This window comes from Anastrepha obliqua, chromosome 3 (assembly GCF_027943255.1).
Source record: "Anastrepha obliqua isolate idAnaObli1 chromosome 3, idAnaObli1_1.0, whole genome shotgun sequence".
Lineage (NCBI taxonomy): Eukaryota > Metazoa > Arthropoda > Insecta > Diptera > Tephritidae > Anastrepha > Anastrepha obliqua.
The window spans coordinates 64,200,544-64,226,296 of record NC_072894.1 but is presented as its reverse complement, the minus strand read 5'-3'; the positions used below and the strand labels follow the sequence as shown (position 1 = coordinate 64,226,296).

The 25,753-nt window shown below is 36.7% G+C and overlaps 1 protein-coding gene across 2 annotated transcripts in view; it reads right to left on the bottom strand.

Moving 5' to 3' along the window:
- Positions 1-25,753, bottom strand: part of LOC129240319 (protein encore-like) — an 87,402-nt gene that overhangs the window by 23,396 nt on the left and 38,253 nt on the right. Inside the window, exons 2-3 of one of the 2 annotated variants that reach the window (XM_054876046.1) lie at positions 21,965-22,262; positions 21,669-21,821 (exon numbers count right to left, since the gene is read on the bottom strand). In XM_054876046.1, the coding sequence (XP_054732021.1) occupies positions 21,669-21,797 (129 nt within the window). In that variant the 5' untranslated portion in view covers positions 21,798-21,821; positions 21,965-22,262. The remainder of the gene's footprint in view (positions 1-21,668; positions 21,822-21,964; positions 22,263-25,753) is intronic. The other variant, XM_054876047.1, reaches the window with a different exon arrangement.

Here is a 25,753-nt window from a genome sequence, read left to right as displayed (position 1 = left end):
ATTGACAATGCATTACAGAATAGAGTTATTTAGTTTCATGAAAAAATTGTCTTTGATTTTCTAAAGTAAATCCGCAATTTCTTAGTTGCCAACCCAATATTTCAAAATGAACTGACAGTGAAAATAAAATTTTACTAAAATATAAACATAAATAAATAATTGGCACATGCACTCCTGTTAGGTGTTTGGCCGAGCTCTTCCTCCTATTTGTGGTGTGCGTCTAGATGTTGCTCCACAAATGGCGGGACCTACAGTTTTAAGCCGACTCCGAAGGATCTTTTTCATGGCAAAAACACACGGTGGTTTGCCATTGGCTGCCGAGGGACGACCGCTATTAGAAAAAAACTATCATTTTGCTGTTTTACGCACGGAGATTCGAACCTACGTATTCCCGTATGTACTACTGTGTCCAAAAAATAAGGTGACATTTGATTTTAAACTGCGCGCTTTGAAGGATTAGGAGAATTCTTTTTTTTTTTAGGTTGGTAGTACTGTGAGTGACATCTATGTCAAATTTCATGTGAAATATTCATTTACTGTTTGAGATACGCGTCGTTTTGTGAGCTGCTAAAAGTGAGTTTCTCGTTTTTTGCAATGTCGAAATTTGTTGAGCAAAGAATTTGCATTAAATTTTGTTTGCGGAATCAATTTTCGGATACGTTGAGGATGGTGCAGAAAGCCTTTGGTGATGAGGCTATGTCTAAAAAAAATGTTTACAAGTGGTATAGTGAGTTCCAAGCCGGTCGTGAACGTGTCGAAGACGAAGAGCGTCCTGGGCGACCATCAACCTCAACTGACGAAGCTCACGTCCAACAAATCAAAGATTTGGTGTTGAAAAACCGTCTATTAACGATTAGAGACCTTGCTGATGATGTTGGCATATCGAAAGGCTCAGTCAATACCATTTTGAAGGATGTTTTGGGCCTCAAGCGCGTCAAATCTCGACTGGTACCGAAAACATTGAATTTTTTGGACTCGTAATTCGTGATCATTTCATCAAAAACTCAACCCATATCGTTCCGCAACCACCGTATTCACCTGATCTGGCACCGTGCGACTTCTGGCTGTTCAGCAGGCTCAAAAGACCGCTCCGGGGACACCGTTTTGACACGATAGAGGAGATTCAAGCCGCAACGAAGACGGAACTGAAGGCCATCCCGGAAAGTGACTACAACCAGTGTTTCGAAAATTGGAAAAAACGTTGGCATAAGTGCATTGTGTCGGGAGGGGATTACTTTGAAGGGGATGAAATTGATTTGGAAGAATAAATAAAGAATTTTCAAAATAAATACAATGTCACCTTATTTTTTGGACACAGTAGTACTTGTCCATACAGAGAAGCCACATTGAGAGGGTGAGCACTTGCCCTCAATTTCTGAGTTAACATAATCTAAAAGCGAATAAAACGAGGCATTTACGCAGAGCAATCCTCAGGCTTGCTGATGTTCTCGGGTCCATGTACACACTATTGAAAAGAGTCGGAAAATTATCAACAGGCGAACTTTTCTCATCTATTTCTCGAGCTTTTTTACACATTTTCGTATTTCAGTAACCCAGAATTCACTTTGAAAGTAAGTTTTTAATATTTTGAAACTTTATTCAGGCGGAAAGCGAACCATTTCATACTGTTGATTTTGTGAACTCAAAAAAGCGTTCAGTGTGAAAATTAGATGTAATTAAAAAAAAAACTATTTCAATGAATTTATAACAATGATTGCATAATTTTCTGCGATTCGCTATCCTCCTATATATAAGTATGGAAATAAGTTTCATTAATTATTAGATAAAAAATTGAGAGAGAATTTAATGGAATAAGTATTGATTTTTCCCGTGGGGTCTTGAGCTATTTCAACTTTATTAGTTTAAAATATTTGACGCAAAATTTCCATTTCCATGGAACAAAACTAAAATCGTATTTTACGCAATATGGTGTTGCTCAAATTTCAATTTATCACTTGCACTTCGATGACACTATTCACTGAGAATCTTAACATATTCAGTGCATATGGTTACACAGCCAAGAAAATCGGCCCAGCCTACATGCAAATACTGAGTAAAATCGCCATTAAATCAATGAAATAATCGGATTGTAATAAAAGCTTCTGTCAATTAAATGGATTAAAATACAACATTTTCATATAATTTTCCCTCTCATGCACAGAAATAATTTAACCTGAAAAATGTAGAAAACCATTAGTGATTTGAACGCCTCTGACGTACTGGAAACCAAAAACGAGTTTCATATTCTCCCATTGGCCTAATTAGCCAAAAAAAAAATAATAAAAGTGTTCATACAGCCAATTTAATTATGCGCGTGTGGGTAGCTTATGGATACGTACATACATATAAATATACTATTATATATACTTATCTGCACTAGAGTTTGGATAAATCGAACAGCGTTTAATTCGCACTCCGACTATCATATTTTATATTTTGTGTGCTGCACTGCTTTTATTGACTTCTAAAGTACGGACACCGTAACATTTTTTTTTGTAAATAATTTCGGTCTTGCCAGGATTCAGTATCGAATGGATTATAGAGAAAAGTCTATCAAAAGGTGTCAGAGCTATATAATTCAATTGTTTTGCGTTGCTTTCGAATAATTGTCAAAACCAACTGTTCTGAAACAAATAAATCCATTTTGCGAGAGAGTTTGGAAAATTAAGTGCATTGGACAGAATTTGGCCGCTGAAGACATTTTAAAACTTGATTGTTAAAACCAAGTGGTAAATCTAATTCACTTAGCGCGGCTTAATAATGTCTACATTTCTTGTAGGAATCTCTATTGCCAGAACAATTTTTTTTTTGTTTCTGCTGCGTTTTTACGCCCCGGGAAGTAAGTTGAGGACACTGGGGAATTTATTTGGAATAATTCATATCATTTGGAGTATAACAGAAGCTTCCAATTAAATAAAAAATTACTTTTAATTCCTCGGATAATTTTAATTTTTGATGGATAGCTGCTTCGACTCGCTTGCGGTGAAATTTGGTATCCTTTGGCTGCTTTGCTCCATTGAACTTTTCAATATTTAAATAAACGTTCACAAATTTATTTATTTCTATCACAAAAATTTCTAGATATGTACAAGGTGAAGTCCAAAATGAACAAGACTGAGCTAAAATAGAAATGATAAGAGCTTTGTTCTGATAACTTCGAGTTTAATTATTCAAAAGTCCCCTCTGGCCTCGTTTTGCGCGATACGAAAGCTTTTCGAACGAGTGTTTCAGGCCAGTGACCGGAATGTTGGATAGCCTTTACGTACACAAAACGTTTTCCTTTCATGACCAAATGCAATTTTCCGAATAGTTAGAAGTCACTGGGAGCCCTATGAGGTGAATACGGTTGATTGATCGTTAAAATGCGATTTCTAGTCAAAAAATCAGTCACAAGAGTGGATAGATGAGATGGTGCATTGTCATGCAATAAGCGCCAGCTTCCTCCTTCGCGGTATTCAGGGCGAATTCGACGAATGTGCGGAATGATACGTGCACAGACCTTTCGTACCATCTCTGAAACGTATAAACCACTCATGAACTCTGGCACGAGATAGGCAATCAGCGTCATCAACTATTTCCATTGATTCAAATGTTTCGGTAAACGTTTTAGCGATTTTAAAACAAAATTTGATATTAGCTCTTTGTTTGAAACTCATTTTCGTACCGATGACTCGAACATACTGGCACTTTAGGTGCAATAACTTCGCTTCCACTGAACCGAATGTCACCAAGCTTTCACCGGAAGTCAGCTAGGGATGTAACTTCCAACACACTAACTCATTAAAAAGATGGCGCTATCAAAAAAATGTGTATGACGCCAGTCTGGTTTATTTTGGGCTTCACCTGTCAAGCAATGGTACTTACTTAAGATTTTATCTAATCATAACTTAAGCACCGAGTGTGAAACTGGGCACTATTCTCATCAATTGAAATAATATCTGTGATTTAGAGAAAAACAAAAATTGTTCAGTCAGACTCGAAATTTCCATTGCCCCTCTACGTTCGTGTTCGATTCTAAAATAAATGAAATCCGGCGAGAAAACTCAATACTCAATTCTAAGAATACCACACTCAACGAAGGCAAATGAATCAAATTGTTTGCTTTGAGAAGCTTTGTAAGCGGAGTTGGTTGTCCTGAAAATCAGCTGACTACTTAAAACGTTAATATTAAGAAATTCGTGTGCCAGACAACGACAGATAAATACTCGCAGTGTTTTGTGTTTTTTCTGAGTAAGCGAAAAACATGCTTACACTATTACATACATTACAACGATAATACCACCAGTAAAGCCTTTGAATTGTTCGCATTAAAGCGGTTATACTGTACTGTATTTGTTTATATTATAAGGCACCACATTAACCCATATCCGGTGGCAGCTACGATAACAAGTCGTGTAAGCTTTTGCTTTCCTGCGCGTGGGCAGTTCGGTGTACATTGTTTCAGCGCAAATTACATGCGACATTCCTGGAAATCTGTGGTTTTGTATTGGGACAAATTTGGTTGCTGACGTCAAGTGACATTAAACTTTGTAATGGCGCGCTTTTCACTTCGGCAGAAGTAGGAGTACAACTTTACAGTTTCGACTTTGGCATTGATTTTCCTTGTTGTGCATGTGCGTGTGGATGGGAGTAGGGCACGAGTATTGTGATGGTCAGCATACCACCACACGTACATAGTTAGGGCTGACATGAGTAAACAATATTAGTGGACTAAACGCAATATAATATAATCGGAAGCGTTATTTCGTGAAAATACAATTAATATATGACACGAAAGCTGCGAATAATTGTGTAGTAAACTAAAGTTATATGAACTGTCGACAAAAGAAAATAGCTAGTAAAGTCCAGTGCAGTAAATCATAGTTTCCACAAAATGTTTAAGGTTTTTATTTGATTATAGTTCACGCTACCTATGACTCGGAATGATTAAACTTGCAGATACTGCTATGAATTACATTTATTTAGCTTTTAAGTGCTAAAGCGAAATATATTATTTAATTCAACCTCCATGTATGTACAATATGCAATACCATCCTTCTTGACAGAGGTTTTATGGTCTGCTAATAGTAGACACAGACTTAGACGATGAGCGTCAAATTCGGTAGCCACTTTCACGAAGCCAGTTGACCCTCTGGAAGCTGTAATTTTAGTTGCTTAAACATTTTTAGAGTGGCCTGAGAGATCATAGGTAAATATAACAAATAAATTGTAGCTTCTGTCTCATTCTTAAACTTAAACTCGCGACCAACAATTATTCAATTGATTCAAATTATAAGCGATTGGTTTTTAGTGAACTGAATGTCGTTCACGAGTTTTGATAGAGGGACGGGCGAGAAGTGCAGCTTGTGTTTTGTTTGCGCACGCAGTTAAAGAAAATATTTTCCGATGAGTTATAAAGCCAAAAACTCTAAACAAAGTATTGGGAGCTTGGGCCGACAGAATGCACTACTGCAAAGCCAACTGTTAGCCAAGTTAGCATACCAAAAAATTCATACATATGTTGCATTTTATTTTTTATTTTTCCCCAAAAGACTATTTGTATTTGGACAAACTTTCGGTTGAAGGTATGAATAAGTCTTTAACTCCTACTTGTGTACCTTGCGTGCAAATGCGCAATTTTGATTTTAAGTATATGGCTAACAATAATTTAGTTGGCTTTGAACTTGAACCATTACCCAATAACACGAATTCAAATGGTCTACGTCTATTGCACCTGTAGTACAATTTGCACATACAGGGTGTTAAAAAGAGAATGTAAAACATTTTAGTGACCGTCGTAGCCGAAGTACACAGGTTCGAAGGCCTGGGTGCCAATTGATAGACATTTTTTTAATGACGGTCGCTACTTGGCAGACAATGTCAAGCCTCCGAGTGTATTTTTGTCACGAAAAAACTCCTCACGAAACCCATTTGCCATTCGGAGGCAGCATAAAACTGTAGGTCCCTCAATTTGTGGAACAAAATGGAGCCCGGCCAAACACCCAACAAACGGTGTAAGCGCCAATTATGTATATTTGTCAATCAAATAGGAGGTATATACTGAGGAGTTAGTGAATTCTTCCAAGCATACGATGTGAAGGAAACTGATGATTTAGCGCATCCATTTATGAAATGCCTATCGGTTAGTTCGCGTCAGAATAAGCAACCGTAGCAAACGAAAATATGTGAACTTGTTGAATTCGAAATTATGATTCGGATGGTGAATAAAATATTTGATGAGCACTTAAAACTCTTATTGATGGTTGGTAAATATATTCCCCTCGATGGGTCGTGAGAATTTCCATATAATTTGACAAGGAATATTTTTATTCGAATTTAACACAAACAATTTCACAAAATATCTGTCAACTGTGACAAGAATATCTAAGTAAAAAAGGAGTAATAGCCAGGAGCAAGTAAGAAAGAAGCTAAAAAAAAGAATGACTTACCATATATCCAAAACCATTAGTTTACAGATGTATGTTTATTAACACTTTATTGCTTCAGACTATTGGCCCTTAAATATTTTAAATTCTTTCTCCTTAAATATTTTAAATTCTTTTTTTTAACATCCTGTTTTAGTCAAGGCGTTCGGGTGGGCGTGAAAGTTGAGATTTAATTCGCTAACACTGCAAGTTCGTTGCCAAATAATGACCTATAAACGTACCAGCGACATACAAATATAAAGGGTTGGCCGTCTAACGATTGTTACTTGAACAACGGATTGTCTTTACAGTGTCAAAAAAAAGAACATTGGAATCAGAATATTCGATTAGCATCTACGATTTACGAAATGGGTCAAATTACGCTTGAAAAAATTTTGGAAATATTAAAAATTTACTGGTGATTTGGCGACTCTAGAAGAAAATGACGTTTTAAATTCAGTAAAAGATAAACAACTCCCGTGCAATTTGTGCATAAGTTTATGTAACGTGTGCGTGAAACTGTATCTTAATTGCATACAACAACACTTCCTCATGCTCGTACAGCACGCATGTCCGAAAACTTCGCCACTGTTGCTGGAAGAGTGCAATAAAAGCCAACAGCATCAACTCCCAGCCTCAAAAGCTGACAAATTGGGGTCATGTTATAGCAGCATAAACATTCTCCGTACATGCACAGGAAATGGCGCTGGAGTTACAAGAGGCCTTAGTCGGATATAAGTCTGGGTCATTCCGGTAACATAGAACCGCCGTCGTGGGAATGAAAAATTGTGTTCATCGCGTCGGCTACTGCAATACTTGCTGGGGGATTCATTTGAATGATTTATTATTCCATAATTAGCCCTAAGGATTTTACATTCAAAAATAAATAAAACATTAAATAAGAAAAAATAAAAATACAATAATTTGTTTTGTATTGGGTTGGGGAACAAGTTCATAGCGCTTTTATATTTTCTTTTATTTTACAACGATTGGTTTGCTGTTTGCCAAAAGCTAAGTATTCATTCGATGGAACTCTTTCTGCTCTACAAAACTATATTAATTGTATTTTTGGAGTTAATTTTTTATTAGTTTTAAGACTTAGAAATGGAATACCCAGGAAACAAAAATCTTCAATTTCGACACCTATCTTCTTTGCTTTTCATGAAAAAGCTGCCGAAGCAGCCCGGGACAATTGCGACGTGTATGGAGAAGGTGTCATAGGCGAGTCTACAACACGAAAACGGTTTGAAAAGTTCAAAAATTGTGACTTTGACGTCGAAAACACGCCCAGCTGCGCAAGGCCCTCGGAATTCGATGAAGAACGTCTCAAATCAGTTTTGAAGGAGAACGGTCGCCAAACCAGTCGTGAATTGGCGAAAAAAATGGGTTGCGTTTATAAAACGATTCTTAATCACTTTAATTCAACGGGATTTACCGAAAAATTGGGAGCCTGCCATCAAGCGACACGCGGTCATAAACGACGCTTTTTGTACCAAATCGTCACGGAAGATGAGAAATGGGGCCTATACGAGTACCTCAATATGAAGCAAAGAAAGGAATGGGTGGCTCCAGGAGATACGCCAAAGCCGAGAGTCAAGCCGGATTTTCATCCAAAGAGGTGCATGATATGTGTTTGGTGGTACTAGGAGGGCGTGCTGCACTGGAAAATACTCGAAAAGAATGCCACGATCAACAAGGAGCTCTGCATTACCCAGCTACACTGCGGGAAAAAGGAAGCTATTCGACTGAAATTGTCTGATCGACATAGTCAAACCATACTCCTTCAAGACAACGCCAGGCCTCATGTTGTACATGTTGCTTTGCATTTCAACCTTTAAACGTTAGATGGCCCACCCTGTATAAACCTACTTCGCTTTGCAATCACTAAACATGCAATAAATCGCTTGCTACACCTCAAGCAATGCCGTTTTTTTGTTCAGCCAACTGACGTATCGTGCAAGTCACGCCATTCAATTCGATTCTTGTGCTTTTCTTGTATTATATACGCTGTTCTATTGTATAGGTACTCGTATACATACGAGTATGTACATATACGCATGCGAGTGAGTGGGTCCTTTATACGCTTTAGTATTGCTTAAGTACAGACGTAGGCTCATAAATACTTGTAGATACTCGTAGATGCTTTTGACAAAGACCTGCCGCTTTCCTCAGTGTTGTTGACAAAAATTATTTACTCAGCAATAGCGAAGTACTAGTTTACTCGGTTGCAAATAGGAATTAAGTGGATGGTACCTGCACACGTGCATGCATTTGAAGTGAATCTTGGCGTATTTTGAAATGTCATGGCTTTAATTTTTTTTATAGGTCTACTCAAAGTTGCATAATTTGTATCAAACTACGAATATATGTCCGCGTACGGTCTCTTTGTAACGGACATATACATATACCTCTATATCAAATTGCTCAGAGTGAGGAGGAGTCAATTTAGCTATGTATGTCCGTCTGACCGCGCTTTTGATAGCTCGAGCAAAAATGTATGTATTTCAATGAAACTTATTTAAAAAAATAACTATTTGTCCAAGGTAGCGCGGTATAGAAAATGGGCGAAATAGGTTAATAAGCACGCTAACATCACATCTAACGGTAATTTTCGAAAGAGCAAAAAAATAATATATCTGTGTTAAAAAATAAGCAAAATAACTAAAATTTGGTTCAAATAATGAACCTAAGAAAAGGAATATGACGCAAGTAAAATTTAAAAAATGGCCGAAGCTACGCCTGTATCAGGATAACTACTTAATAAAACTCTTCCAAACTTACTAAGCGTACTGATCGCAATCTTACTATAGATCGGATAAACCACGCTTAATAAGTCAATACTAAATTTCTATGCGTCTGTCTGATTATATTTTACTAAACGTTCTCTTTTGAGTGCAGCTCCTCTTATTAGTTTGGCAAGACAAGAAAAGCGATTACTGCACTATATGCATGCAAAAGGACTATAGGCTTAAAGTCGCGCATAGTACAGTGAGTATACACTGCAGTTGCGGCCAATCCTTTTCTACAGAACCTCTGTTTGGTGGCCAGCATTGGAAAATACGGTATACAAGAGCAAAATTAAAAGGGTACAAGTACAAAATCCGAAGGGTCACAGAAGCGATGCCTTCTACCCCAACCAAGATTCTATTAAACCTTCCCCCCGTAAATACTTCTGGCAAATTTCATGGCTAATTGCAATGCAGACTCAATACATACGAACCCTGCAAAGATTTCAGATCTGGGCACTCGGCAAATTTCAGAACACTTCCGAGAGCACATAGGTAGCTAAAGCACAGCTCCACAAATCTGTTTGAAAATAATGTTTCCACACGAATCTTATAAATACATGAATGGGATAACATTAAAGACATTGACCCAGGGTAAGTGGCTATCTTTACTCTCGACTTAAGATTAAATAATTAGGAGGGATGGTCAGAAGTGCCGCAACACTTCTATACTCTCTTCTGATAGTCAAAGTAGCAATTGAATGTTGAGCTATTCTTAATAAACTGTCTAAGCGGTGCATCACGAACGGGGTCAGAGTTCCTCGACATAGAAACATTCCTGAAAACAACATCGCGGATGAGCTGGATACAAGGGGATCTAATCTTGAAACAATCAATTCTGCCCACGCTTTATATTCTGGCTACGCTTTATTCTCAAGCAAGCTCTGGATCAAGTCGGCCTATATCAAGTCAACAGTAGACGGACCACGAAGTTCACTGTCGTATCTGCAGGAATGAGAAGGAGATGCGGAGCTTTGAAAACTTTATCTGCCATTGCCCCACTCTTGCCAGAACGCGATATAACAGTTCAAACTCAATACTTCCTTCGATATCTTGCAGACTTGGAATTGGCAGCTATATTAAGTAAGCCATTTTATCGTTTATTCAAGAAATGAAGTAGCTTCACCACATTGGGATTACAAGGAGAACTTGAGGCCAAATTAGTAAACACAATGAGCCTGCAGGCCTAAGCGGGCTTCTGTAGAATACGAAATTTAATATCGCTGATCCATATACATAAAACAAAAAGTCTCATTAATTTTCGATTGACACTTTTTAACAAGTAAACAATTTATTTCTTTACCATGAGAGAATGGGTTCGAATCCATTTTTTTTCTGATAACAGTCACTCATCGGCAGGCAATGCCAGACCTCCGATTGTAAAAAACCATCTGCTGTTCAGAGGCGTGGCATACAATTCTATGGCCCGCAGACAAAAAAGCAGACAGAGTGATTGACTCCCCTTCAGTACTCGAGAAAATTTATTGCAATATTCCTCAACGAAGCTTACGTAATCATGATACTTTCTGATTGGGCACGGTTAGAACTATTTAGTTAGTTAGTTTATATTTGCTTATTTCCTTAAAGAAAAAGCGCAGAGAAGGTTGCTAAAAAGTTGCGTGATTTGTATGGTGATAAAGCCTTAAAAGAAAGACAGTGTCGAAATTGGTTTATCAAATTCCGTTCTGGAGATTTTTCACTTAAAGATGAGCCCCGTTCAGGTCGGCCAAGTGATGCCGGTGAAGACGTTATCAAGGCTTTAATCGAATTTGATCGTCATGTAACTTTGCGTGAGATTGGAGTTAAAGTTTAATATACCAAAATCAACCGTTCATAAGCATATAAAAGAGTCTTGGATTGGTAAAAAAGATTGATATTTGAGCTGCTTCAGAGGACCTAAACGATTAATTCGGATGTTTACTAGCAACAATTCGCCAAATTGAATACAGCCATTAACGAGAAGCGACCAGAATTGATCAATCGTCAGGTATCATATTTCATTAGGACAGCACTAGACCGCATACATCTTTGGTCATTCGCCAAAAACTGAGGGAGCTTGGCTGGGAACTTTTGATGCATCCACCATATAGCTCTGGCCTTGCACCGCCAAACTACCATTTGTTTCGGTCTTTGCAGAACTCCTTAAATGGTAAAACTTTCTGCAATGACGAGGCTATAAAATCGCACTTGGTTCAGTTTTTTGCAAATAAAGGTTCTATGAGCGCGGAATAATGAATTTGCCAGAAGGATGGTAAAAGGATATCAAACAAAATGGAAAATATATAATTGATTTAAATTCATTCTAAGTTTTAATAAAAATGTATTTACTTTCTTTTATATACAGGGTGAACGATATGAAGTGTTACCTATTCAAAACACCATAACTTTTTTGTGTGAAATTAGTTTTTATTGATTTCAAAGACAAAATTGTTCAACAATGATTAGAATTTTAACATATATTCACTTTAGCTCGATATGACCACCTTTTGCCTTGACTATAGCCTTCAAACGGTCAAAAAATTAGTTTATGAGTGTTTATGAACTACTCAATTGGGAATTTTTTTTTCATCAGAAAAATTAGGAAATTCGCCACGTTCGTGCAAGCGCAACAACTCCTTTGCGTTGTTTCGGTTTTTTTTGGTCCACTTCCATAGCGTTTTGCAATGCTACCAGTATCATTGTAACGTTTTATAGTGCGATACACAAACATTTTATTCACTTTGAGGTGACTGAGCTCACGAACAATGGCTGGTCGTGATTTTCCAGCCAAATATAACGCAATCACACTATTACGTTTGAATTCCATCACAGAAAAATTCAACAAAACTCAGACGCAAATACTTTTGATAGCTTATAAACAATATATTGAACTGTCATTAGAACAATTTTGACGTTGATGTCATGAGCTGTTTTACAGATACAAGCAGTGTGAAGTTGGTAACACTTCATATCGTTCACCCTGTATATATGATATACATATATAATTGGTGCGTACACCATGTTTGGGTGCTTGGCCGAGCTCTTCCACCTATTTGTGGCGTGCGTCTTGATGTTGTTCCACAAATGGAGAAACTTACAGTTTTAAGACGACTCCGAACAACAGATGGTTCTTTATGATGAGCTTTTTTATGGGAGAAATACACTCGGAGGTTTGCCATTGCCTGCCGAGCAGTGACCGCTATTAGAAAAAACTTTTTATTCATTTTGCTGTTTCACGGAGATTCGAACATACATACATACGTACTCCGAATGGTAGTCGCGTACTAAACGTTCGGCTACGGCAGCCACAACTGAGTTAGAAACTAGCTATTCATTAATTTTCTTTCTTCTGAAATAAATAAATAAGTAAAAAATATTTAGTCAGCAGTAACAACGTACTTCTTATACGAAATCAATTACAGACCAACAGCAAAAACAATTACTTATTTTCTCTGTCTCTCGCCATACAAATCTGGATAATTGTGACTAACAAACTTCAATTAAATGTATACATTTACAGTGACCTGATTTCCAGATAAACTTCCGGCGGAAAAAACGTGAAACGACGCAAACTGCGAACGAAGCGAATTCAACTCGGTTTCAGTACAGCATCGTCAACAAACGTAGATGACGAACAAAGTGCACACTAATAGTTATTGTAGGCCCTTGTTGACGGGCATATATCTATACATACATACATACACGTGTATGCATATACACAAACTACTACACATTTTGGGCAAGAGCCATAGCTAAGGGTGTATTCGTACTTTGCAGCTACGGACTGCTGTTGCTGGTGCTGCAGAAAGTGGAAAAATCAATAAATCGACCTTGAGCGCTTTTCGAACTTGCAAAAATAGTAGTAAAGGGAAAATGCTAAGCGAGTATGTGTAAACGTGCTTAGGTGCACATACATATGTACATATGTGAGTATTGTTGCAATTTTTTCGGTGTACTATAGGCGAAATGAGCGAACAACGCAAGGAAGGAAAATGTAAATGAAATAGGAGTTTGGGTGCAAAGTAGGTTCCCGAGTTAAGTAAAGTTTATAATGAAGGAAATAACAATTTTTTGCAGCCAGTAGTGAGTAATACAGTGTGAGAAGTAACTGTTTATTACATAAAAAAACGAACCCCGACTATTCTAAACTGGCTTATGGGGGCGCATGTTTAGCGCAACTGCTGTATGATTATGCAGATTATCACAGCGATTTCTATGCACACTTTTATTCCTTTGCTGTTTTGAGTTTTTTCAACGTTTTGAACCTTGAACTTTAAGTGCTAAGTAAATGGGAAATAGTGGAACTATTTACTTATTTCCTATATTATTTAAGTGTGATTATTTCTGCGAAAATGTCTGCGAGGCATGGAATTAATTCTAAGAAGTGATTAAATGCAGTGGTAATGTGGAGGTTACGATTTAACTGCTGTTGGTGCAATTACATGCATACACACGCATATGAATATCGGTTTTTCCGAAGTAATGTTAAATATGAACTGAATATTTGAAATACCAAAAAATATTTTATACCTTTTAAAAATTCATTGATTTAGTTATTATATTCCAGTAAATATAAAGGTTTTTATAGACTCCATAGTATAAGCAGTAGGCACCAAGCTGTTGCGAATCATTAAAGTGCCTACTATTAAAATACCGAAGTCTTATGCTGTACTACTGATAAAAATAAATAAAATGTATAAAGATTTCGTTTAGAAATAATACAAAATTCGATTTGGAAGAAGACAAATCAATAGCTAAAGAATTCGAGAGCAATTCAAATTTATTGAAGCCAGTAAGTCCATGAGAATTAGGTAGGTTGGCTGTCGCAATGACACACTTAGACCTGCCGTAGATCCATTGTGATACAACTAGAACTTATCCTTACACTATGGGTTCCTTTTTAAACCATTCTGTAGCGTTTATAAATGAGCAAAGCTTCGTTAGTTTTAGATGCGCTATATCCGCTCGCTACATCTGTTAAGAATGCAGTACAAGAGAATTGCAAACAAAAATATGCTTGTATGTAGCTCTAACTCTCTCTAATAAAAATGATACTGTAGGTAAGAAAATTGGGCCTAGAGGATGCAAAAGGCTATTGAATTCGTTAAAGTTTTAAAAACGACAATTGTAGTACGCGAAAAAAAAAAAAAATAAATAAATAATTGGCGCGTACACTTCTGTTAGGTGTTTGGCCGAGCTCCTCCTCCTATTTGTGGTGTGCGTCTTGGTGTTGTTCCACAAATGGAGGGACCTACAGTTTCAAGCCGACTCCGAACGGCAGATATTTTTATGAGGAGCTTTTTCATGGCAGAAATACACCCGGAGGTTTGCCATTGCCTGCCGAGGGGCGACCGCTATTAGAAAAATGTTTTTATTAATTTTGCTTTCACCGAGATTCGAACCAACGACCTCTCAGTGAATTCCGAATGGTGATCACGCACCAACCCATTCGGCTACGGCGGCTGCCAAAAGTGTACGAAAAGTAAACAGTAATTTCGAAGTGTACGCAACAGCACCTAAGCTAAAATGGCGGGGTAGAGACTTAAAACGGACCCACGAACTCGCAGTCCCCGGTACCACTGTGTTAAGATCAGCCGGTGTAGCTGATATATTTGAGAATTTTGTGAATACTATGGTTTGACAAATCCTGCAGAAACTTCTAGTCCGGTCTTTTCTCAACAAAGTTCGGGGTTTAAATAGGTTTTAAATAGTCTAATTTACATTTTCATTCATGCAACTTATACAGTATGTAATCATTGCAAGCTATTTGATGTGAATAGGCCCAAATGGCCAATAAGAAAGACTACAAGCCTCGAAACTGTACGCCTGGCCTATTCCAAAAAATTGGACGTTTCTTAAGTTATATTCAGATCATATGGCGTTGGTAGTTTTGCAGCCGGCGTCAAACCATCATCAATGAACCATCTAAAGAATTAGAATTTAGAGTCAGACGCTACTTTTACACCAGTAATTTCAATAAGAGTGGTTAGCAGAAGCCCATCCATCTGTTCTAAGCAGGTATTAGGGAACCACAGTTAGGGAATTAAAGATAATAATGCTTAAAAGAAAAACGTATTCAAATAGCGAATGCCTGCCTGAATAGCAAATTTCCGAGTGAATCTCTTTAGTAAAAAGCATATCAAAACATACCATTCGATGTCACTACAAATTGCAGTACTTTGCATTTGAAAGAAACAGAAATCAAAACAAACATTTGAGAAAGAACGAAGTCAATCGGAATGAAGATACATAATTTGATATTAAGGTTATTATTGGTGTAAAGTAAGGACACATCAATGTATTACGTTTTCAAAGGATATTCACTTTGTTCTCTAACCTTCAAACGACCCTTAAGTATCAAAATTAAAACTACATTAAGTACATGCATGCATATTGTTAATGAATTAATGAGCTGAGCCAGTAAAATCTAGATCGCTAACGACAACTGGTATATTGAAAATTATAGCACTTAAACATGATTATTTATATTAAAGCAAAGTAAATAATCGCAAACCAAGTCACAAGGTTATGTTTCATTTTCTGATATATCTAATATATATACATATATATACCATATAATTGGCGCTCGTATATATATATACTATGTAATAGATAGTTTTTTATCAGTGGTTTTTTTTTTGTCAGAGGACGTTTGCTATATTGCCTTCTGAGTAGCCACCGCGTTAGAAAAACACTTTTTCGTCATTTGGTGTTTCATGCACGAAACTTCAAACCTGTGCACTTCCGAATGGAAGTCACGCATCAGCTCATTCGGCTAAAGCGACCACTTCTACATCTAAAATATTGTACTATGTCCAAAATCTCTTTTTGTTCAGTTTTATGTAACTTTTATATTTTTTGCGTACCGCAAACCGTTAAATATATGCGCTTATCCTCTAGAGGGTTCGGATATTACAGGTGCATATCCATAAATAGTTGTCCCTGTTTTATTGGCAAATGTTGGCAACCCATTAAAAGGGCATCATCGTAGGCTTTTTCGACGCTTTCGCAAACAAACGACCAAGCGCGGCCGCACAACGTGAAAGTCGGCCTCGGCGTGAACGTACTAAGCAGAAGCATTTTGGAGTGTTTCTACCAGTGTTGACCATTTAACATTAGTCGCCAATGTACGTAAAACAATATTTTCCAGTTACTCTCAGCTGAATGAAAGAAACTTTCAATATTTGCGTAAAGTTCTGACCACCGAACCCTCCTCCACTAAACATTGTATAGACGATGTTATAAGTGTCTACAATAAGTTTTCAGACAAATAAATGCTTGCATAATTTTCATTGTAGCAGTATTTAAATACACATGTGGGGACCCCCATCATACAGTACAACACGGCGTATACGCAACATACCTACGATCAATGCTCAGTGATGCTGTTGCCGATTGCTTCTTGCTATAAGATACTCCTTATATTATATTTATACGTGTGTATGTATGCATATGCGAAGTGAATATACATTATATGGTACGTTGCGTAGGCTTCTATACTCCGTTGACCTGACCTACTTTTCAAACAGCTTCTATACCCACCACTTTAACCATCAGTATCAACTTTGCTGTTAAATTGAAACAACTGTCGCATTGCCAATGGCGAAAATACACGTTTTACTTTGAGTTCATCGAATTAGGAAAATATACTACCATATGTACAAATCATGTGTATGTTATTACTGAACATACATTGCTTTAATTTAATGAAACATTGTTTTGCCTTTTTTTAATTTTTGGTTATCAGGCCGATAGCCTCTTCGACAGTTGCCTTACTTCTGGAATGCAACTATTTATTGTAAACTTATATTTCATAAAAATAAATAAATTATTTAGCTTTTGGTTACTTTAGCTCTCAAGTGCAAATTTCAATAATTGAATATTTGCTCATTCGTCTTGCTTTTCATTTCATCGTTCACTGTAACATTTGGGTGTGATTAAAATTCCTACAGTAGGCGGTACGAAATACTTCTCAATGGTTTTGTACTCTTCGGTGTTAAGAATCGAAGTAAAGCCTATCTGAAATTGACTAGTGACTTGTATAGAAGAGGAGCTATAATATATTTCAAATTTATTCAATAGCATTTATCGAAAAGGCAAAGAATTGAAGAGGATTGAATTACTAGACGAGGATAAGTACCTTCTTTCATCAAACAGTCAACGCACTGTTCTCACTTCACTGTTGATGGGTGGTTGAGAATCTTGTTTACTAGAAATCAGAAAATGCTTGCGCTAATAAGCTCTATTTTGGAAATTGCGCAGTAATGGAGGCTTACTTTATGAATTTCTAGTAATATCCATAGTAATAAATGGCACAAAAAGGATGAACGCCGACAGCTGCACATGATATGTGTTGAAGAGGAAACATCCGCGGAAGATTTATTGAATTTGCCGCCTTAGCGTAGACGAATAATATAAACTAAGGAAATAGGAGCTTTGCACATCGATAGTGAAATAAGATTAGATACAAAATAAAAGCTTAGTTAATGGGACAATGATGTGCGCATGTATACGAGGTTGGTTAAAAAAGTATCTCAAATTTTGAACTTTCGCACGTTACGCATATTCGAATTTCGATTTTTTTGTGTCGATATGTTGGTACTCATGTCTCTTACTAATGCCGACGAGTTCGACCATTTTTAATGTTCAGTTAATGGTTGACAGCCGCTTTGCTTGCACGTATTTCGGCTCATCTTCGATTTTTACCTATTCAAAAAGATGGATCAAAGAACATGTATCAAATTTTATGTGAAAAACGAAATTAAGTGCGCGAATGCATTCCGAATGTTGACTGTGTCATACGGAGAAGCTACTTTGGACCAAAGCAACGTTTATCGGTGGTACAAAATGTTCTCAGAAGGCCGAGAAGATATGAACGACGAAACGCGTGCCGGACGCCCTAGCACTTCAACAACAGACGAAAAAAATGATGAAATGAAGAAAATGGTATTGGCCAATCGTCGAATCACTGTTCGAGGAGTTGCTGAGGACCTAGATATATCGATTCGCTCCTGCCATTCGATTTTTTCAATGATTTGGGCATGAGACGGGTCGCCGCAAAATTCGTACCAAAACTGCTCAATTTCGACCAAAATCAGCATCGCATGATCATTGCTAATGAGATGTTGGACTCTGTCCGCGACGACCCAAATTTGCTCCAGAGGGTCATAAGGAATATTACCTGCAAGTTAAGTGCAATTTGCGCGAAGCAATCCGCCAGAAACGCGCGGATTTGTGGAAGAACAAAAATTGGCTCTTGCATCACGATAACGCCCCTGCTCACACATCGTTGCTTGTGCGCGACTTTTTGCCCAAAAACAACCCCACCGTATTCCCCAGATCTGGGTCCCTGTGACTTTTTCTTGTTTCCGAAACTGAAGAGGCCCATGAAAGGACGACGCTACGCTACGATTGACGAGATAAAGACGGCATCGAAGGTGGAGCTGAACAAGATAAAAAAAATGATTTTTTGAAGTGCTTCGAAGATAGGAAAAAACGTTGGCACAAGAGCATAATATCTCATGGGGATTACTTTGAAGAGGACAAAATAGGTATTAATGAATAAATAAATAATTAAAAAAAAACACAAAATTTGCGATACTTTTTTAATACACCTCGTACGTACTTGTATAAACAGAATACTTCACACAGAATTTTTATCTGTGCAAAAAATAAATAACAAGAAATCGATAAACATCCATAAGACGCTCGTTAAGCAGCTTGCAACCATGAGGCTGCTAAGAAGCTGCAATATTAGCTAAAATCAAGCGAAAAAAGAGGAATGCCTTCCGCAGAAATTGCAAGAAGGAAGTTTTAATTGCCTTAAATCGAGTTTCACGCTCATCAGCTGCTCAGATCGATCAACTTTGTATGAGCACTACCGATAGTTTTGGACATTTTTTTATGTTAATTATATCTCCTATATTCCACCTTTGCGGTTCAATCTTTGTTTATCGCTCCCGTATATAATAATATTAGTATTTACGGAAATAAGGAGGATAGTCATTGTTGAATTCCCAATCTCAATTAAGATATTTTCTTCAATGTATTAAATAGTGGATTTCTTATGCCAAGTAATTTTTGGGATAGTATTTTTCGCATTAACTTTATTCAAATTAATTCTTTCTTTTATAAGAAAAAAAATTAAATAAATACAAAAATATGAAAAAAAATCATTTAAACGAATGCATCCCATTTCCCTTTCATCATCTTTAGAATTTATTGCCGTTTCCATATATAGTATAAAGATGTCATACGGTGTTTTGGCTTTAGAGTTGCTTATTTTGATTCTTCAAATTCCTAAAGTTCAGTTTTTGCTACAAATAATTAATATGAAAGAAAATGGAGACATGAAAGTTATTATATTTCAGCGCTCACTTCCATGAGCGACAACGCAAGTTCTGGTCGCCTTATTCAGGTCACTACACCAGAAATGGTCACGATATGATAATGGACGATCGGAGGGTGATGCTCAGCGAACTTGATTAAGCTACAAGCTTATCGCATGGATCAGGGGTTTCAGTTCTGCATAAATATTTGTATATACAATGCCTGTCTGCAGGACAGGATTATTGGCAACAAATACAGTGGTTTGACAACTTCAAAGAGTAGTTTGGTGCTGTTCAATCGCAATCGGATACGGCATTTGCGCCGTTGGGTAATGAGAACAAAACGTATAATTAATTCATACAAGCTCAGGACGGAAGAAGGCTAGGGTAGGTCTGCCGGCTAATGAGATTGGACGACAGAGTTTATGGGAATATGCGTGGTGGCAATCGTACAATATTACAAGAACTAGGGCCCAAATGGCTCGTTTATCTAGCAAATTCTCTAGATTCAACTCTTTGTGTTTATTTCCTGTGTGATTTGGTGTAGAGTGTTTGACCGAATTTAAGTGATTTGGTAATAAATACAAATTGGAAGGAGAAATATTTATTTATTTAATGCATTATTAAGTAAAGTGCATCGAGCTAAAAGGATACCATGTTGAAAAAGAAAACGCGTTTCAACCGGAAAGAGCGTATCTTCCCTGCTTTAAGTTATATTGCGAATTCCACGTGGGCAAATCATTCTCATTCCCAGAATAATTGAATAATTTATTTACTAAAAAAAAAAAAAATAATAATTTTGAGTGATGGAAGTGTTTAATTGGACCTTCACGTGCTCCATTGCTTGTCTGTTTGTATACTGTAGCTATTTTTGTCATGAGAATCAAATATGATTGATGTACGACACCATTTGCAAAAATGATACATCTTCCGATAGGGTAACTATTGGGTTGGGAAATAAGTTTATAGCGCTTTTATATATTTTCTTTTATTTTATTTTATAACGATTTGTTTGCTGTTTGGCAAAGGGTAAGTATTCATTCGATAGAACTCTTTCTGCTGTACGAAACTATTTTAATTATATTTTTGAGTGATTTAATTTTTTATTAGTTTTGAGGCTTAGAAATTGAATACCCAAGAGGCAAAATTTAACATTTTCGATACCTCCTATTCATTGCTTTTCATCGAGGTCAAAAAGCTGCCGAAGCTGCCCGCAACATTTGCGACGTGTATGGTGAAGGTGTCATAGGCGAGTCTACAAAACGAAAACGGTTTGAAAAGTTCAAAAATGCCCACTTTGATGTCGATGACACGTCCCGCAGCGGAAGGACTTATGAATGAATGATGAAGAACGTCTCAAATCACGTTTGAAGGAAAACCGTCACCAAACCAGTCGTGAATTGGCAGAAAAAACTGAAAACGGAACTGCGATCATGAAACGATTCTCAATCACCTTAATTCAATGGGATTTATCGAAAAATTACAACGAAAAAAAACAAAGAAAGTCAAATGGCTTCTCAGCATCTCGTCCGCCATCGCGCAACAGCGCTTTTTGTACCGAATCGTCACGGGAGATAAGAAATGGGGCCTATAAGAGTACACCAATATGAAGCAAAGAAAGGAGTGGGTGGCGCCAGGAGATACGCCAAAGCCGAGAGTCAAGCCCGATATGCATCCATAGAGGATTATGATATGTGTTTGGTGGGACTGACAGGGTAAAGTGCACTGAGAAACGCTAGAAAAGAATGCCACGATTAACAAGGAGCTCTACATTGTCCAGTTCCACTGCGTGAATAAGGTAATTCGACTGAAAAGACCTCATCGACATGGTTGAACCATACTCCCTCATGGCAACGTCAGACTCTATGTTGCACAAGTCGTCAAAGCCGCACTCAAAGAGCTCGAATGGGAGGTCCTTCACCATCTGCCGTATTCTCCGAACCTTGCACCAACCGATTACTATTTTTTCCACTTTCTGTTAAACCATATGAAGAGCGTTACCTTCGACAACAAAGAGTTCCTTAAAAAACAGGCTTAACAACTTCTTTGCTTAAATAAAAGCCCACACTACGAATTTATTCCGTAACCTAATAATTTTGCGCCACCTTGTATTACAAACAATCCCGAAACAATATTTTATATGTAAAAATCTATGAATTAAATATACTCACTCTGCGATTATTGCCGAAACTATTTTGCCGACCTAGAGACTCTTCAGTACTGTACTCTTTTTGAGTTTGTGATGATGATAGACTTGGAATATTTGTAGCGACTGCTACTTGCGATTTTGTGGAACTCATAATCACAGTTCATTTAATTAAATTCTGTAAATAAGGAAAAGGAAACTATTTTATATACTAACTAAGGAGCATTCATCGTAAAAATTAAAAAAAAAGAGAATTTAATTATAATAGTATGAAAAGTGAGTGTTAAAATTTATGGCATAAGCACAAGCATTCAAATTTACCTCAAGTGTTAAATTACTGCAATTTCACAACTATTTGCAAAACTTTATTTGTGGCAATAGAAAGGAGTTTTTACGTTTTTCACTATACAACACCATTACACCCATTTTGCGTGATATTTACTTTTCTTTTCCTGTTCTATGCTTATCTTTCGTTTTTTGCCTCCGTTCAGAAATATGGATTGATGGAATTCATTTTGAATTTAAATTTATCATTATAAGCGAGTTGGCAGTGCAGCGTACAGAAGAATTCGATTTTGTACACAAAAGATTTCAATGAACATTTTTAGGGATTTTTGTGCTGTGATTGGTGATTTGGCGATTTGTTATTTATTACATATTTTTCATTACAATTATTTATTATTTTATTCGCTGGAGTAACTCCAAAATCACAACTTTAAAAAATATCCGAAATATTAGCAGATTTCATAAATGAACACAAGTCGAAAACTATTTCTCTTTTCAGGAAATCTCGAAGGTTTTCGCGGATTGCGACTAATTTATAAAAAAAAAGTCACTAATAGATTTTAGTAAGTACATATTATGTAAAATTGAAATTTTTATTCTATTATTCTTAGATGTAACTTTCTGATTTGGTTTTTCAGGGAAAGGGAAAATTATTATCACAATAGCGCATCACTACAAATTACAACAATAAGTTTACGTATATTTTTCTTGGGTTGTAATTTTTCCTTTTTTAAAGCTCTTTTGCGTTAGACAAATCGTTTTTTTTTTTTATTTTTACATCGTTCTTTATAAACACTGTTTATTTTGTTTTTTTTTTTGTTTTTCTTTTGCTTTACACAATTATTTATTTTTAGTTGTTTTGTTTACTTTTTGAATAGTTCCATATACACAGATTTTTTATTGTACACCGAAAGCACCCATACTTGACTATTGGCTAAACTTAATGTCTGTTGTATAATCTGGAATTCACAATGAGTAATAAATAATCAATAAAAAATATTTCTGTATGCTTGGAAAACAACAACAGTAATGCAATTGCACGGTGAAAAGATTTTTAATAGTTTGGCACATATCAGGCCGTTAGCCGGTTCTCAGCGAATTTGACAGAATCTGCTGATGGGCTGACGTAGCAGGGGTAATGAATCGGTTTGTTTACGAAAAAATTAAGTATGTGTTAGTGATATACGAAAAAAATTAACCAATGTCATTACGTTACCGTCTGAAGAACGACTGATTGAGAGCGCGGTAATAAATTGAGGAGCATAAACATTATATGTATATAAATGGGTGTTTGGCCGAACTCCTCCTCCTATTTGTGGCGTGCGTCTTGATGTTGTTCCACAAATGGAGGAACCTACAGTTTTAAGCCGACTCCGAACGGCAAATATTTTTTTTATGAGGAGCTTTTTTATGACAGAAATACACTCGGCGGTTTGCCATTGTCTACCGAGGGGCGACAGCTATTAGAAAAAACGTTTTTCTTTCTTTTGCTCTTTCACCGAGATTCGAACCTATATTCTCTCTTTGAAATCCGAATGGTAGGCACGCACAAACTCATTCGGCTACGGGGGGCGCCATAAACATTACGAATGCCAAAAACAAACCCAAATCATTTAGCAGCCAACCGTTGCAAGTGGGACTTTTCACAAACATTTTTTTTTCTAATTATTTCAAATCAATTTGTAGCATTGATTTATGTGTGTTTTCGTATATAACACATACTAACATGGAATATTTGAGGGAGTTCCGGTACTACTTTCCACGAAATTACAAAATACTGCGCGAACAGCAGCAGAATATGTAAATAAATATGCACTGTAAATCTACATAAATAATAAAAACGAAAGGAAGGATATCATACGTTTCTATTTACTTAGAGGGGAAAGGGTTGCAATACATTTTCGCAAGTTGATGTGCGAGTGGGTTGAAAATATTCAAAAGCTACCACTGACTGTCATACACATGCCATGATACATTAAGTATGCTCTTAATCGTAAGAAATTTTTATATTAGCTTGCTCGAAACAAGCGCTACCTTAACGATTTAATCGAAAACATAGAGGCAACAGCAGGTGGTGTTGTTCAGAAGTATTGAGAGAAGAAGGCCGTAAAACATAACATTAAGTAAATCCACTTTTGAAGGTATTGATAAATTCAAGTATTATACTTGCGCGTTCTAATCACAAACAACAATCGCGCTAGAGAGTGCATTCAGGACTGGATAATTAATGTAAGGAAAGCATACTTTGGACATATGCACCTATTTAACCCTTCGTTCGGCAACCGCGTCTAGCCCGACTGGCTTTTTCGACTTTAGAAGTGAACTTAACATATTTCTATTATAGCTAACGACTTTAGCTTCCAGGTAGCTTCCTAAAATTTAATTTTCTATCGATTTATGGATATAACCTTTTAAAAAGAACCCTCGCACAGGACGAAAAAACGACCAGACCCGGGTGCTCAACCGAAGGTTTTAGAAAAGGTGTCCAACGGAGGGTTAAATTGAAGATACTATCTAGGACTAGCAAGCTAAGTATATATAAAACTATATCGAGACTCATTGCTACATATGGCTCTGAAGTGTGGTCCATGACAGCACCCGAAAAATAATCTTTCAGAGTCTTTGAGAGAAGGATACTCAGGAGGATATATGGCCCCAGGCTAAACGAAAGAGGTGATTACATAATACAAACCAACGAAGAGTCTCTCCAATTTACGCATGGCGAGGACATTAGCAAATTCACCAAAGCGCAAAGGCTAGGGTGGATTGGACATGTTCTAAGAATGGAAGACAGCACAAACCTATGATAACGAGAAGTAAAGGTTGCCCACGCAGACGACAAACTCTCGAAGTGACCAACTGGAAATATCTAGCGAGAGACAGAGAGGACTGGAAGAATATCGAAGAGAAGTCTAAAACTCACCCTAGGTTGTAATGCTAAATGATGATGATGTTGAATGGGGTCATAAACAGAAACATTTTTATATTTTTTTATTTCCATTGTAGCACACAACGGGTGGGCTTCAACAAACACAAAACTGTCAAAGATCCTTTTTAAAGCATATTGTCACCTTTAAATCACTGCAATATATCCATACATTGTGAGGCATCTAACGGGCAAAACATATACGACTTATATATTAAAAATATTTTTTATTTCCCAGATAAGTCAAAGAATCTAAGTTTCATTCGCCGCCTAGGCCCAAACTCGGCGTTATTTTTTACATAACTTACTTTTTTGTTTTTTGTGTTGGTTATTATAAAAATGTTTGAGTATGCATGCAAAGTGCACCCACCTAAAAAGAGGTAATTTTTTTTTGCAAAAAAAAGTCCGAAAATTCATCAAATTCTTCAGAGTAGGTCACCGGGTCCGGATATTAGGTTGGTTTCCGCTAAGTATCTTGCTGATTTTCTCCAAATAACGCATTCACTTAAGTTCTATTTGTATATTTATAATACTATTTTCGTTCGAATCAGTGTTGTGCCAATTTATCACAGTTTTTGCATACCTACTAAATTTTTGGTAATTATTTATTTGAACGATGGCTACTATATATTTAAAAAAAATACCACAATTTTACTGAAATAAAATTATTAATAATTATTATTAGCAATATTTTTGCAATTGCTTTCATAAAAGTTGAACAACCAATTTAATATTCAATATAAATTTAAATGTCATGAATATTTATCGTAAGTCACTTCACTGCTCGCTACGTTTAGGTTCTGTTCACTTGACGAAAAACTTGCTTGTGAAAGTAACTACAAAGTTATCGAGCAAGACTTGACGCAAGCGAGTATGGTCGTGAGCTCTGGACACAATGC